Genomic DNA, 12,269 nt, shown 5'->3' with positions numbered 1-12,269 from the left:
TGTGGCCAAGAAGGGAAGGCGCACAGCGGGGAGGCTGTACTTGACGACCATGCCTTCACTCCTGCTGGTCAGGGCAGAACACGGTGGGCCTCCCAGTGAACAGGTGAGAGAGCTGCGAATCCGCCTCTCAGCAAGGAGGAGTTGAACCCCAAGTTGATGGTCACATTTAGGGGTACTTCCAGCACCCTAGGCGTCTGCCAGGCGCCAGCCCGCTGAACACCCCCGCTCCATCCTGGCCCACGCCTTATTAACCCGGGGTGCAGATGAGGGGACTGAGGGGCGACAAGGGCGTGGCGCGCGGGAGACTGCGGGGGCCGCGGGAGGATGGGGGTGGCAGAGGCCGCGGCCGGAAGCCCCCCGGTTCGCCCCGGCCGCCCCGCCCCGGGCCCGAGGCGCTGGGCCGGCGGGAGGCGGGATCTTGGGCGGCGGCGCTTCCTGGCTCGCCTGGCACGGTGGCCGGTGGGCCACGTCACCGCCCGGCCGGGAGTGTGCGCTGGCCGAGGGGGCGTCGGGCAGGGAGCGCGGGGCTCGGAGTGCGGGCAGCGGCACGCGGGACCCAGAGCCGGGCCGGGGACGTGGCAGCCGCCTTGCCCGCCAGAAAGTTTCCCGGGAGGTGGCGGCGCGCGCTGCGGGAACGCCTGGGGCACCATGAACGTGTTCCGGATCCTCGGCGACCTGAGCCACCTCCTGGCCATGATCTTGCTCCTGGGGAAGATCTGGAGGTCCAAGAGCTGCGCGGGTGAGGGTCGCCCCCGGCGGCGGTGGGAGGGCCGGAGGTGGGCCTGGGTCGGGCAGCCCATGCAAGGCTGGGATGGCGCGGGGCCCGGGGGGGCTCCCGAATTTCCCTTCTGCGCTAGGGCTTCGGCTTGGCGGTGCGAGAAACTTGTTTTTGCACAGCTCAGCTTCCAAAGAAAATTTAAAGTTGTGCCTTATCAAAGAAGAAGGGCTGGCGGAGAATAGGGACGGTGGCTGGGCTTGTGCCTCCGCTCACCCCCACCTTCCCTGCCTTGGCATTGCCACTGCTGGTGAGAAGAGGAGGGAGATTAGGAGGAGGTGAGACACTCTCGCCCAGCCAGTGGCTCCCTTTACTCTGGAAGAGCTGGAGGTCTTAGGCCCAGGGTGGGATCGGGAGGTGGGGGAGGTAATGCACACAGGAAGTGGCCTCCAATTCCCGGGGCCTGCTCCTTCCTTTCCCCACCACTCTCCCCTGCCCCCTCCTGGGGCCCTCTTCCCTTCCCGCGGGAGGCTGTGATGTGGCAGGAGGGACACCTGGCCTGGCCCTGGTGAGCAGGGAGCTGCCCATGAGCAGAAGCCCAGGGATGGCAGGAGAGGTCCCCCTCTGGCCCAGCAGTCTGGAAGCCCCGCTGGGGGTTTGGAGAAGTTTCGAGATGGGGCTGGTGGTGACCCCACAGACTCAGTGTATTAAGAGGCTGCTGCAGCCATCTTTGTCCCCTGCGGTCCTGAGGCGCCCACCCTGTGCTTGGCATGGGGGCAAGGGGGTACAGAGGACTGTGCAGGCTAGGAGGGGGCCAAGGAGGCAGAGAGCAGAAGCGCCCAAAGGCTTCGTGGAGGGAGCAGATCCGTTGGGTCCCGGAGGACGGGCAGGGTGTCGCCCAGGAAGGGTGCGCTGCGCGGAGGGCACTGGAGGCACAAAAGCCTACAGGTCGCAGAAGGCAGGGCATGTCCCAGGGAGAGTGAGCAGCCTGATTTGGGGGTCGTCTGTAAGGGAGATGAGGGGCAGGGGGGCCTTGACTTTCAGGGTAGGGAGTTGGGACTGGGGAGTGATGGAAGTTTGGGAAGCAGGGGAGGGGGCCCAGAAGGGACCTGAAGCAGGTCCCTCTGGAAGCTGTGTGGCCCCTCCAGACAGGAGGCAGAGAGAGCAGTGGGGAGTCAGCCAGCCCGGGAGGCTTGTGGAGGGTGAGGGGTGGGTGCTGGCGTGGGAGGCATTGCAGACGGAGTGGTTCTGGACCTGCAGGCCATTCCAGTTTTCGGCCTCTGGAGAGACAGGCCCTCACGGCCCCTCAGATTCCCACTCGGGGGAGTGAGGCAGCTCCGGTGAGGGGAGGACTCTAGCTGGGCCTGTCCCGGCGCTTCCGCAGAGGGCCCTGGCTGGGATGAGCAACCATGACCAGGAGGGGGCGCTGTTCCCCACCCCGGTCTACCAGCACGGCCCTAGGCCCCCTGGACAGAACTGGGACCACAGGGGCAGGGCCCCAGGCCCCAGGGGGCGGGCTTTCCAGCGGTGGGAGACTGCCAACAGCAGCGGTCAGAGCAGCCAAGTAAATGATACGGTGTGTTAGACGTGCTAAGTGCTACAGGGAAAGGCGAAGGGTAGCCGGGCGGTGCGTGCCGAGCGTGTGGAGAGGGGTGGGCATAGGCCTGGTTGGGATCTGAGGTGAGGTGCCTGGTGCTAGCCCTGCCCACCCCGAGATGCGGGCCTGGTGAGACCCTCACTGACCACCCCTTCCATCCCCCACAGAGGTGGGACACTGGGACTTAGTTCTCATTCAGCCACTGACGCACCGTGTGACCTCAGACCTCAGTTTCCCATGTGTGAAGTGGAGGGAGGGCTCCATGGGTCCCATATGTGCTCACATGCTCCCCCCTCCCCAGGGACTCTGTCCAGGGACCAGCTCCTGTTCGCTCCCACATCCTGGGTCTGTGTGTGTGGCTAGCGCTGGTGGAAATTTTTCACTGCGTTCCAGGGAGTGGGAAAACCTTGGTGCTCAAGATTGCCAGGACTCCCAAGCACTGAGGAAAATGTGAGCAAAGCCCGGGAACCTGGCAGGCCAAGGGCGCAGAGAGGGGAGGGGTGGGGGAAGGCCGTGGGGGCAGGTAGCAAATTGTCCCCTACTAGTCGCCCCTCCTGGACCCTCCTAAATGGTGCTGAGGACCTCTCTGCAAGGCCTCTGTGGGATGGGGCAGCAGCAGCATAGCCCAGAGCTGGCCTCAGGTTAGCGTTGCCCCCTGGATTGGACTCCACGCCCCATGCCTAGGGGTGGGCTCCCTACCCCCGAGCCAGCCCCACTGCCACAAGTCCAAGGCCCAGACCCCCAGGGAGGCACTCTCGTTCTGGCCAAGTCCTGTTCCACCTGTGTGAGTCTGCTCGTTTCACAGTGAGGACGGTGGGGCTCAGGCCTGCCATGCTGGTAGAAAGGCTGACATGGGCCCCCCGCGCCCTCCAGAACCTGAGGCCTTTGGCGGTATCCATCCTCAGTCTTTAAAGTTGTCCCCCTTGGGGCGCCTGGGTGGCTTAGTGGGTTAAGCCTCTGCCTTCAGCTCGGGTCATGATCTCAGGGTCCTGGGATGGAGCCCCACTTCGGGCTCTCTGCTCAGTGGGCAGCCTGTTTCTCCCTCTCCCTAATAAATAAAAATCTTTAAAAATAAAGAGAAATAAAACTGTCCCCTCTCCCCAAAATGTCCCAGCCCCAGGGAACTAGATAGCGCACCACTGAGGCCAATAAAGGAACCAGACCCTTAATCAAGTAATGTCACTTCTCGGTGCCAAAGTCCCCAGTCGTTTTCCTTACCTATAGGCCATTGGTCGGTAAGTGGAATGGAGTGGGGTTTGGCAGCAAGGACGGACTTGGGGAGACCAGGGAGACCACCAGGTAGGGTGCTGGGTGGGCAGGGGGCATGGAAGTGGGGGTAGTGGAGCTGGGGAAGACGGAGGGGGAGGAACACAGGGGAGGGACCCTAGGATGGCTCTTGGTTTCCTGGCTTGAGCATGGAGGGGACAATGGTGGCATTCTCAAAGGAGGGGAGAGAGGAGGAGGGGCTTGAGGGGATGATGGGGAGGTAGGTCAGGCTGGCACCAATAGGTTGGAACTCGGAGGAATGTCTAGAGTTGGGACATCCCTGGTGCAGGGACAGGGAGAAGCTGGGGTAGCCCTCTAACGATCAGGTGGCGAGGACAGGAGCGGCCAGGGGTGGTGAGCCAGTGGTGTGAATGGTCGCAGAAGCCATGGGAAGGACGTGGTTCTGAACACTGTCCTCAGTTGGCTCTGGGGAGGTTGGGTGAGTGAGGACAGAGTTGACCTTTGGATCAGAAACGCAGGCATCACGGCTGGGAGTGGTTTGCTGAGGTGTCCGGACTGGTGTGGGCTTATCTGTCGGGCGAGAGGAAGTGGGGGGGGGCGGTAGGGCAGGGCTCCCCTTGCCCTGGACCCACCTCCGTGATGTGGCAGAAGTGGCCACAGGGAGATTCAGGAGCGTGACAGCTAAATGTAGTGCTGATTCCTGGACTGGTTTGTGGGACACAAAAGGGATGTCAGTGGGCAGTTGGGAGAAACCTGACTAAAGCCTGGAGTTTGGTCGGCAGTGCCATGTCCATGTGAATGTCTTACTTTTGGCAAATGTCCTGTGGTTAGCAAGATGTCAACGTTAGGGGAAGCTGGGTGAAGGGTGCGTGGGACCGATCGGTACTGTCTTTACAATTCCGCCGATCTAAAATTAGCTCAAAATAATAAAAAGTTAAAAAAGAGAGACCAAAGCAGGTGAGGAGATAGCATGAGAAGCACGACCCCGGTCGTGGCAAATCGATGTATGCACGTAGGTGTGCACAAGCAAAGATCTGGGAGGATGCCCGCTGAGTCTTTGGGATTCAGGGGACTGCTGCTTTCTTATTTATATCTATATGTATTCTCTTTTTTGTTTTACGAAGGGTAAAAATAGAACTTTTATAAGTAAAAAAAAAAAAAAGCATTTTTAATTTTTAGAATTTGTAAAATAAAACAGAATGCTCCACGGGGCCTGCTTTTTCCTCCACCTGCTCTGGTCTCCCTTGTGAGTCGACACATTGTAAAGTCTGTGAGTTGCTCTGCAAAAGACAGAGCTTTGGGGACCGTCGGTGGAACTCTGGGGGCAGAGCGAAGAGAAGCCTCCACGCCACCCCACAGCCTCACTGAAAGCGGGAGCCAAACCTGGGCAGGCCCGTGCTGGGGCCCTGGGAACTCGGTGTCTGTGCACATGAGAGGAACTCAAGGGATCCAGCAGGAAGGGCTGTTGCTGACCCTCAGAGAGGGACCGTGCAGGGACAGGGTGTTGTCACTTGAGTGGGACTAGATACCCTGCACACCTTTTCAGCTCAAGCTCTGGACTTCTTGAGTGTTGGTGGGCCCAGGAGTCTGTGTTCCCATTGTCTCCTGTCCTCCTTTGCCCACAGGCATCTCCGGGAAGAGCCAGATCCTTTTTGCCCTTGTCTTCACCACCAGGTACCTGGACCTGTTCACCAACTTCATCTCCATCTACAACACAGTCATGAAGGTGAGGGGCAGGTGTGGCCATGGTGGCAGGGCCTGCAGAGCCCGACAAACTGAGACCATGCGCTTGGGAACTCAGGCTGTGGAGGCAGGCAAACCCGGATGTGAATCCTGTGTTAGCAGCTGCATGGGACCTGGGCTTGGGCAAGGCATCTGGCCTCCATGTACCTCCCTTTCCTCATTTACAAGGTGAAGATAATACTAGTACTCACCTCACCTCAGAGGGCTTGTGGTGAAAATTAAATGAGGTAATACCTGCAAATACACAGTAGCCATCATATATATTTTTAAAAAGATTTATTTTTAGAGACAGCGTGCACAACATGTAAGCCTGCAGGGTCCGGGGGGGACAGGGAGCAAAGGGCAGAGGGAGAGAATCTCAAGCAGTCTTCCCACTGAGTGCAGAGCCTGAAGCAAGGATTGGGCTCAACCTCAGTCTCACGACCCCAAGATCATAACTGAGCCAAAACCATGAGTTAGACACAACCCACTGAGCCACCTAGGTGCCCCAATAGCCATCATATATTAAATAGTCAGTAAAGGTTGGCGTTGGTTATAATGGTTAAAAAGTAAGCAAAAAACAAAAACAAAAAACAAAAAACAAAACAAAAAAACCAACAACAAACACAAACCCTGAGCTTTCAGAGAGATTATTCATCCAACATCCATTTGACAACTATTTATTGAGCACCTACTATGAGCCAGGTACTTGAAGAAGACATAGGAGGCTCCTGCTCTCATGGAACCTCTATTCCTTTTTTTTTTTTTTTTTTTTAATTTATTTAAGAGAGAGAGAGTGAGTGAGAGAGAGAGAGAACATGAGAAGGGAGAAGGTCAGAGGGAGAAGTAAACTCCCCATGGAGCTAGGAGCCCGATGTGGGACTCAATCCTGGGACTCCAGGATCATGACCCGAGCTGAAGGCAGTTGCTTAATCAACTGAGCCACCCAGGCACCTTGGAACCTCTATTCTAAGTGGGGAGACAAATAAGAAAATAAGCAAGAAAACCTTTGATTAGGAATGAGCCTATGCAAATAATTAAAATAGGGTGACGTTTCCTTTAATTAAAAAGTTTTATTGCTTGCTTGTTTTATTTATTTTTTTAAAGATTTTATTTATTTATTTGAAAGACAGAGATCACAAGTAGGCAGAGAGGCAGGCGGAGAGAGAGGAGGAAGCAGGCTCCCCGCCGAGCAGAGAGGTCAGAGATCCCAGCAGAGATCCAGGGTCCTGGGATCATGACCCGAGCCAAAGGCAGAGGCTTTAACCCACTGAGCCACCCAGGCGCCCCTGCTTGCTTATTTTAAGTAGGCTCCGTGCCCGGTGTGGAGTTTGGGGTTTGAACTCCTGACCATGAGATCAAGACCTGAACTGAAATCAAAAGTCAGATGGTTAACCAACTAAGCCACCCAGGCGCCCCATAAAAACAGTTTTAAAAAATGGATGATGTGATAGAGAATGAACAGGAAGCTGTTCAGGGAGTATGACCAGGCAGGGCCTCTCTGAAGAGGTGACATCAATGTCGAGGTCTGTGTGACACAAGGAACCAGCCGTGGGATGATCAGAGGAAGAGCATTCCAAGCAGAAGGAACAGCCGTTGCAAAGACCATGAGGACGGGAACAAGCATGGCGTACTCCAGGCCAGGCAGGGAGCCCAGCAGGCGAGGGCTACTGTCAGAGGGCTGGGGGAGGGCAGGTGGTGCAGGTCAACAGTTCGGACTTCGTTTTGTGATAGGACGCTGTTGCTTTGTAGCATGGCCCTGTTTTATGGGAGAAACCGAGCATCTCTTGGTTCCACTCAGAGGTCCTTCGGCTCTGGGCCATAACCATTAGATGTTGTTGTTGGGGTGAGGCATTTTCTGAGCTTTTAATCAGCCATCCTAGCTCTTTTTCTTTCTTTTTTTTTTTTTAAAGCTCTTCACCCAAGATCAAGGGTCACATGCTCCATTAACTGAGCCAGCCAGGTGCCCTTCAGCCATCCTAACTCTTGAAGGCAACATACATTAGTGAAAGGAGCACAGGTTTCAAAGTCAGTAAAGTGGAATGTGACTGCTTGGATGCTGGTAACAGAGACTTATTAAACAAAAGTTATTTTAGGGGTGTCTGGGTGGTACAGTCGGTTAAGTGTCCGGCTCTTGGTTTCGGCTCTGGTCGTGATCTCAGGGGTATGAGATCGATCCCCACGTTGGGCTCCGTGCTCAGCTCAGAATCTGCTTGATTCTCTCTCCCTCTGTCTCTGCCCCTCCCACTCGTGCTCTCTTTAAAATAAATACCTTTTAAAAAGTTATTTTAGTAAGATAAAGGTTTATTTTTACCTTCCTCCTAACATGGAATCTGGAGATAGGCAGTCCAGGGCTGGGATGGCAGCTCCTTTTAACTTTCTGCTGCAGCTTTTCAGTGACCAGGACTCACGGATGTGCGACCCATGCAGTTGCTCAGAAGAGCCCCACACTTGGGTGTAATGCTTTGCTGTTGCCATCTTGAAATTCAGTTAAGAGGCCCTGCAAATTATACAGAGTCCAAATGTGAAACCTACCCTTGAGGTTGCCTCAGGGTCACAGAATGGATGCTGGAACTCCCTACCATCACACCACATTCTGGGCAGGATGGAGTTAGAAGTGGAGAAAGCAATAGGGTGTCTGCCAGCTGGGTAAGCCCTTTGTAAAGAGCTTTCTCCAAACTGTAGCCAGTAACTCACCTGCACATTCGTGACCATCCATATCTGCAGAGGAGGCTGGGAAATGTCGTTTTTAGTTAGGCACATCATCTAATAGTTCCATTTTTTTTTTTTAAAGATTTTATTTATTTGACAGACAGAGATCACAAGTAGGCAGAGAGGCAGGCAGAGAGAGAGAGGAAGGGAAGCAGGCTCCCTGCTGAGCAGAGAGCCTGATGCGGGGCTCGATCCCAGGATCCTGGGATCATGACCTGAGCGGAAGGCAGCGGCTTTAACCCACTGAGCCACCCAGGCGCCCTAATAGTTCCATTTTTTAAGAAGAAAGGCAATGTGAGGGGAATTCTGTGTTGCAGGACTATTGTGAATATACATTTACTGTATATAGTAAATGTATACATAATATACATTTACAATATACATTTAACTCTCTCATCTGAGAGTATATGTAAATGGCCTAGGAGATACTTAACCAAGGCAAGTTCTCTTTCCCCTCCGTATCAGAGATGTTATGACGTTGTTAGTGTTGAACGTGTGACCTTCCGTCTTAAGTCCTAAAATCACGGTCTTCATGTAAAGTCAACACAGAAATAGCAACCACCACCTACTTAGTTCATTCCTTTACCCGAGGATCTGATTCGGACAGCACTGAGAGGGACTGCAGACCCAGCCCTTGGCACAGATGAATGAATTGTAGGAACCTCAGAGAGGCGTTTCTCCATTTATGAAGTGAGGAAGTGATCGCCACTTCATTCATTCATTCATTCTGGCATGTTTTGTGCTGGGCCCTGAGTTAGGGGCTGGGGATGCGGAGGTGGACATGAAGTCAGGACCCTTTTACAGAAATCTCCCAGAGGGGAAAGAGACTGGTACACATTTACAGGACATGTGGTTCCAGGTGGCAGTGAATGTGTTCCCACGGGGCTATGGAGACACAAAGGATAGTTGGCATTCTGGTGAGAAACTAATCTGAGTTTTGAAGTACACATAGGAGTTCTCTAGCCCTGTGAGTTCCTGGACCCAGCAGCATCAGCATCACATAGGAACTTGCTGGAAATGCAGATACTCAGGCCTACTTAGACCCACGCAATCAGTAGGAACTTGGGGCAGGAGGGAAGAGGCGGCCGTTTGTGATTCTGACGCACAAATTTGCGACCCTCTGGCAAACCATAAAACCATCACATGCTGGAGGGCAGCTACTGTGATAAGAAAAAGAGAGCTTTTCTGCAGGAGCTAGGATCGGCTGACTCAGGCTGTCAGTCCCAGTGCAAGAATGCTCACAAGTCACTGAGGCCCACCCAGGAATTTCAGTTAAGAGCCCTGGAATTCCAGCCACTGCTAAATCCCTGGACGGAGACCAACGCTGGGCTTCTCCCTAATGCTCTGCACGAAGGAAAAGCCCGGGCACCTTCGAGTTGTCATGGTTCGTGCCTTCAGTCCTCATTAGAAGCATCAAGTTACTTAACCAAAGGGTCATTGGCTTCAGAATCTAGGCCAGTGACTCGGGAGAAGCTGCACACTCATTTCGCTTTGTCCCCCTTGGGCCAGTGCACTAGCTCTTGATTTGGAAGGTCCCAACTCAGGGTGGCTTGGGAGCCCAGCAAACGGGCTGGAAGAGGACTTGATTCCCATGTGTCTCTTTCCCTTGTTAGGTGGTTTTTCTCCTCTGTGCCTGTACCACAGTGTACATGATCTATGGGAAATTTCGGGAAACATTTGACAGCGAGAATGACACATTCCGCCTGGAGCTTCTTCTGGTCCCTGTCATCGGCCTCTCCTTCCTTGAGAACTACAGCGTTGCTCCCCTGGAGGTAAGGGAAGGGAGCCAGAGTATTAATTCCGAAAGGTTCAAAGTAAGTATGTTCCCTGACATCCTTCCCTCCGACCCTCTGTAGCATCTGGGCGTGCTTTGTGATACAGCCAGGATGACGACTCCTACATTGTTACAAGTTTAAAAATCGGTCATTTTGAAAATGGGGACATCCAGATGGTCATTATGTCAACAAAGCAGCACGCATCACAGCGTCAACTTACGGCTGAGAACTTCTGTCCAACAGGTGGCTTCTAGAGCACAGTCCATGCTGGGCTGATCTGGGCTGCAGCCCAAGAATCTGGGGGGCTACAAGCCAGTGTTCACAGACTACAGTTTGAGAAACGGTGGCTTCAATTAAGACCAGTTTAGACAATAAGGTTCTGCAACAATTAAAAACTATGTTCTGAAGAAATGTTCATGGGATGTTAAAAAAAAGTTTGTTTTCCTCTTTTAGAAATATTTTATATTTAGAGACGGGGTGGAATGACACGCTGATTATTTCAGAAACTTTTCTCTTTGCTTCACTGGATTACTCCAGTAAACATTCCTATTTTAGTAATTACATTCTTTTAAAGAAATGGGTCCCTCATGGTCTTGATCCACCTCCTCTGGCCACCTATCTCTTTGGCTCAGATCCTCTGGACTTTCTCCATCTACCTGGAATCCGTGGCCATCCTGCCCCAGCTCTTCATGATCAGTAAAACCGGAGAGGCTGAGACCATCACTACTCACTACCTGTTCTTTCTTGGGCTGTACCGGGCGCTCTACCTGGCCAATTGGATCAGACGGTACCAGACGGAGAACTTCTACGACCAGATTGCAGTGGTGTCTGGAGTAGTACAGACCATCTTCTACTGTGACTTCTTCTACCTGTATGTGACCAAAGGTAGGTGCCAGAACGGAGCAGGGTTGCTGGCACAGGCACAGGGAGCTACCCATTCAGTATGAGGGGACCTGGAAGTGAATGTAGAGACATAAGTCTCTGCTCCTCACGGTGCTTTTATTTTCTGTGATGGAAGATGAACGAGCATTTTCAGGAAACAAGTACCATGAAAGAGCACAGAGTAGTCACATGCTGGATGTACCGTGCATGCTGCATAGAGAGAAGGGAACTGTGGGAGGACACACGACCGAATACTTGGTTAAAAAATACAGGAGGAACATTCCAGAGAAGGGCTTACGTAGGAGCCACAAGGATGGTACCAGGTTGGTGTGACAAGGACTAGAAGGCTAGTGTGGTCACAAGCTGGAGAGCTCAGAGGTCAAGCAGAATCAGGGCTTACGGGTTTGCGCTGTGATCGTCAAGTGCAGCCACTGGAAGGCTGAAGAACCAGCCCGGCAGCTGCTGCGGAGTAAAAGGCAGGACGTAGGGAGACCAGGGATGGGGCGGCTGCGGTTGTTCAGGTCACCCGAGTGTGGGCAGATCTCGAGTGGAGGCATCGGACGTATGTGGAACAGAAAGGGAGGTCAAGTTTACAGCCTAAGGGAAAGTGGGATCAGTAACCAAGATGGGGGGGGGGTGTTTACTGTCTGCAGTTATGCTGGGATGCAGTGTCCCCCTTGGCTTGAACAGCCAGACACCTATTAGGAACGGGGAACTAGAGACTGCAGTTAGTAAGGGAGTCTTTCATCAGTGTGATGAATTCTAATTTATCTCCATTTTCTTCTAGTCCTTAAAGGAAAGAAGTTAAGTCTTCCAATGCCAATTTGAGGGTCCCAGAGTTGGTTCTACGCTTTAATAAGAACACTGAACAAAACTATCTGAAATGTTCTGGACTATTACAGGACTCGGGCCAAATGTTAAAATTAAAATGAGAACAATGCTTAGTGTGCATTTCCGCAAAGCACTGATCATTCTATGTAGAAGACGTTCTCACCAATCTGTCCCTTAAATTATAGCAGCAATAAAAAACCTAGGTGAATTATACAAGCATGGGGCCGCAGGTCACCTGGGTATTAATAAATCATAGGTGCTTAACCCACGTATGGCTCTAACTATTGCTCCCAAATGTCCTAGCCCGAGAGCCTCATGCTAGGAACAATCAGTCCCATCTGGAGAGAGACCTGTGTATACAGCAGATGCCCCCAAAGACCAGACTTCAAGTATCGGAACATGCTGTTTGATTTTCACTTTCCAGATCAAGTTTTAGGGAACAATACACAGGTGATCTGGTCTTACAGGAGTGAAGTGTTACTTCACTTCTCATCTGTCTTCAAGCCACAAGTAAAAGCCAAACTTCCCGACTCTGGCTAGACTCTGCTTTCTGCCTCACCGGTAAAGCAGATGAGGGTCTTGCTATGGCTCAAGGCAGCTCTACCTGGTACTTTAATCCCAGTAACCGGGGGGGGGGGGGGGGGGCCCCCTCCCCATGGCAACTATTTACCAATAAGAAAAAAACTGCCCTAAGTTTTTTACCTACCAGGTGTCTGGCTTTGCTGCTTTGGGACTCCGATTCTTCCATTAAGACCACCTCCCTTTCACATTTTGAGGTGCTAAGGTGGTTACTCAGTTCAACACCCCC

At 53.1% G+C, this 12,269-nt stretch overlaps 1 protein-coding gene across 2 annotated transcripts; it reads left to right on the top strand.

Annotated features, from left to right (window-relative positions):
• Positions 1–458: 458 nt before the first annotated feature.
• On the top strand, positions 459–12,085 carry LOC111157662 (KDEL endoplasmic reticulum protein retention receptor 3). Of its 2 annotated transcripts, XM_022519278.1 has the most exons (5): positions 460–739; positions 5,165–5,265; positions 9,587–9,745; positions 10,381–10,633; positions 11,418–12,085. In XM_022519278.1, the coding sequence occupies exons 1-5, from the start codon at positions 649–651 to the stop codon at positions 11,456–11,458; spliced, it is 645 nt and encodes a 214-aa protein (XP_022374986.1). In that variant the 5' UTR covers positions 460–648; the 3' UTR covers positions 11,459–12,085. The 2 variants fall into 2 exon arrangements, with proteins under 2 accessions (XP_022374985.1, XP_022374986.1); XM_022519277.1 differs by having other exon boundaries at positions 459–739; positions 10,381–12,085.
• Positions 12,086–12,269: the final 184 nt, after the last annotated feature.

This window comes from Enhydra lutris, unplaced genomic scaffold (genome assembly GCF_002288905.1).
Source record: "Enhydra lutris kenyoni isolate GAN:26980312 unplaced genomic scaffold, ASM228890v2 scaffoldscaffold55, whole genome shotgun sequence".
Lineage (NCBI taxonomy): Eukaryota > Metazoa > Chordata > Mammalia > Carnivora > Mustelidae > Enhydra > Enhydra lutris.
The sequence above is the reverse complement of the archived record's forward strand: the minus strand, read 5'-3'. Positions and strand labels throughout refer to the sequence as shown.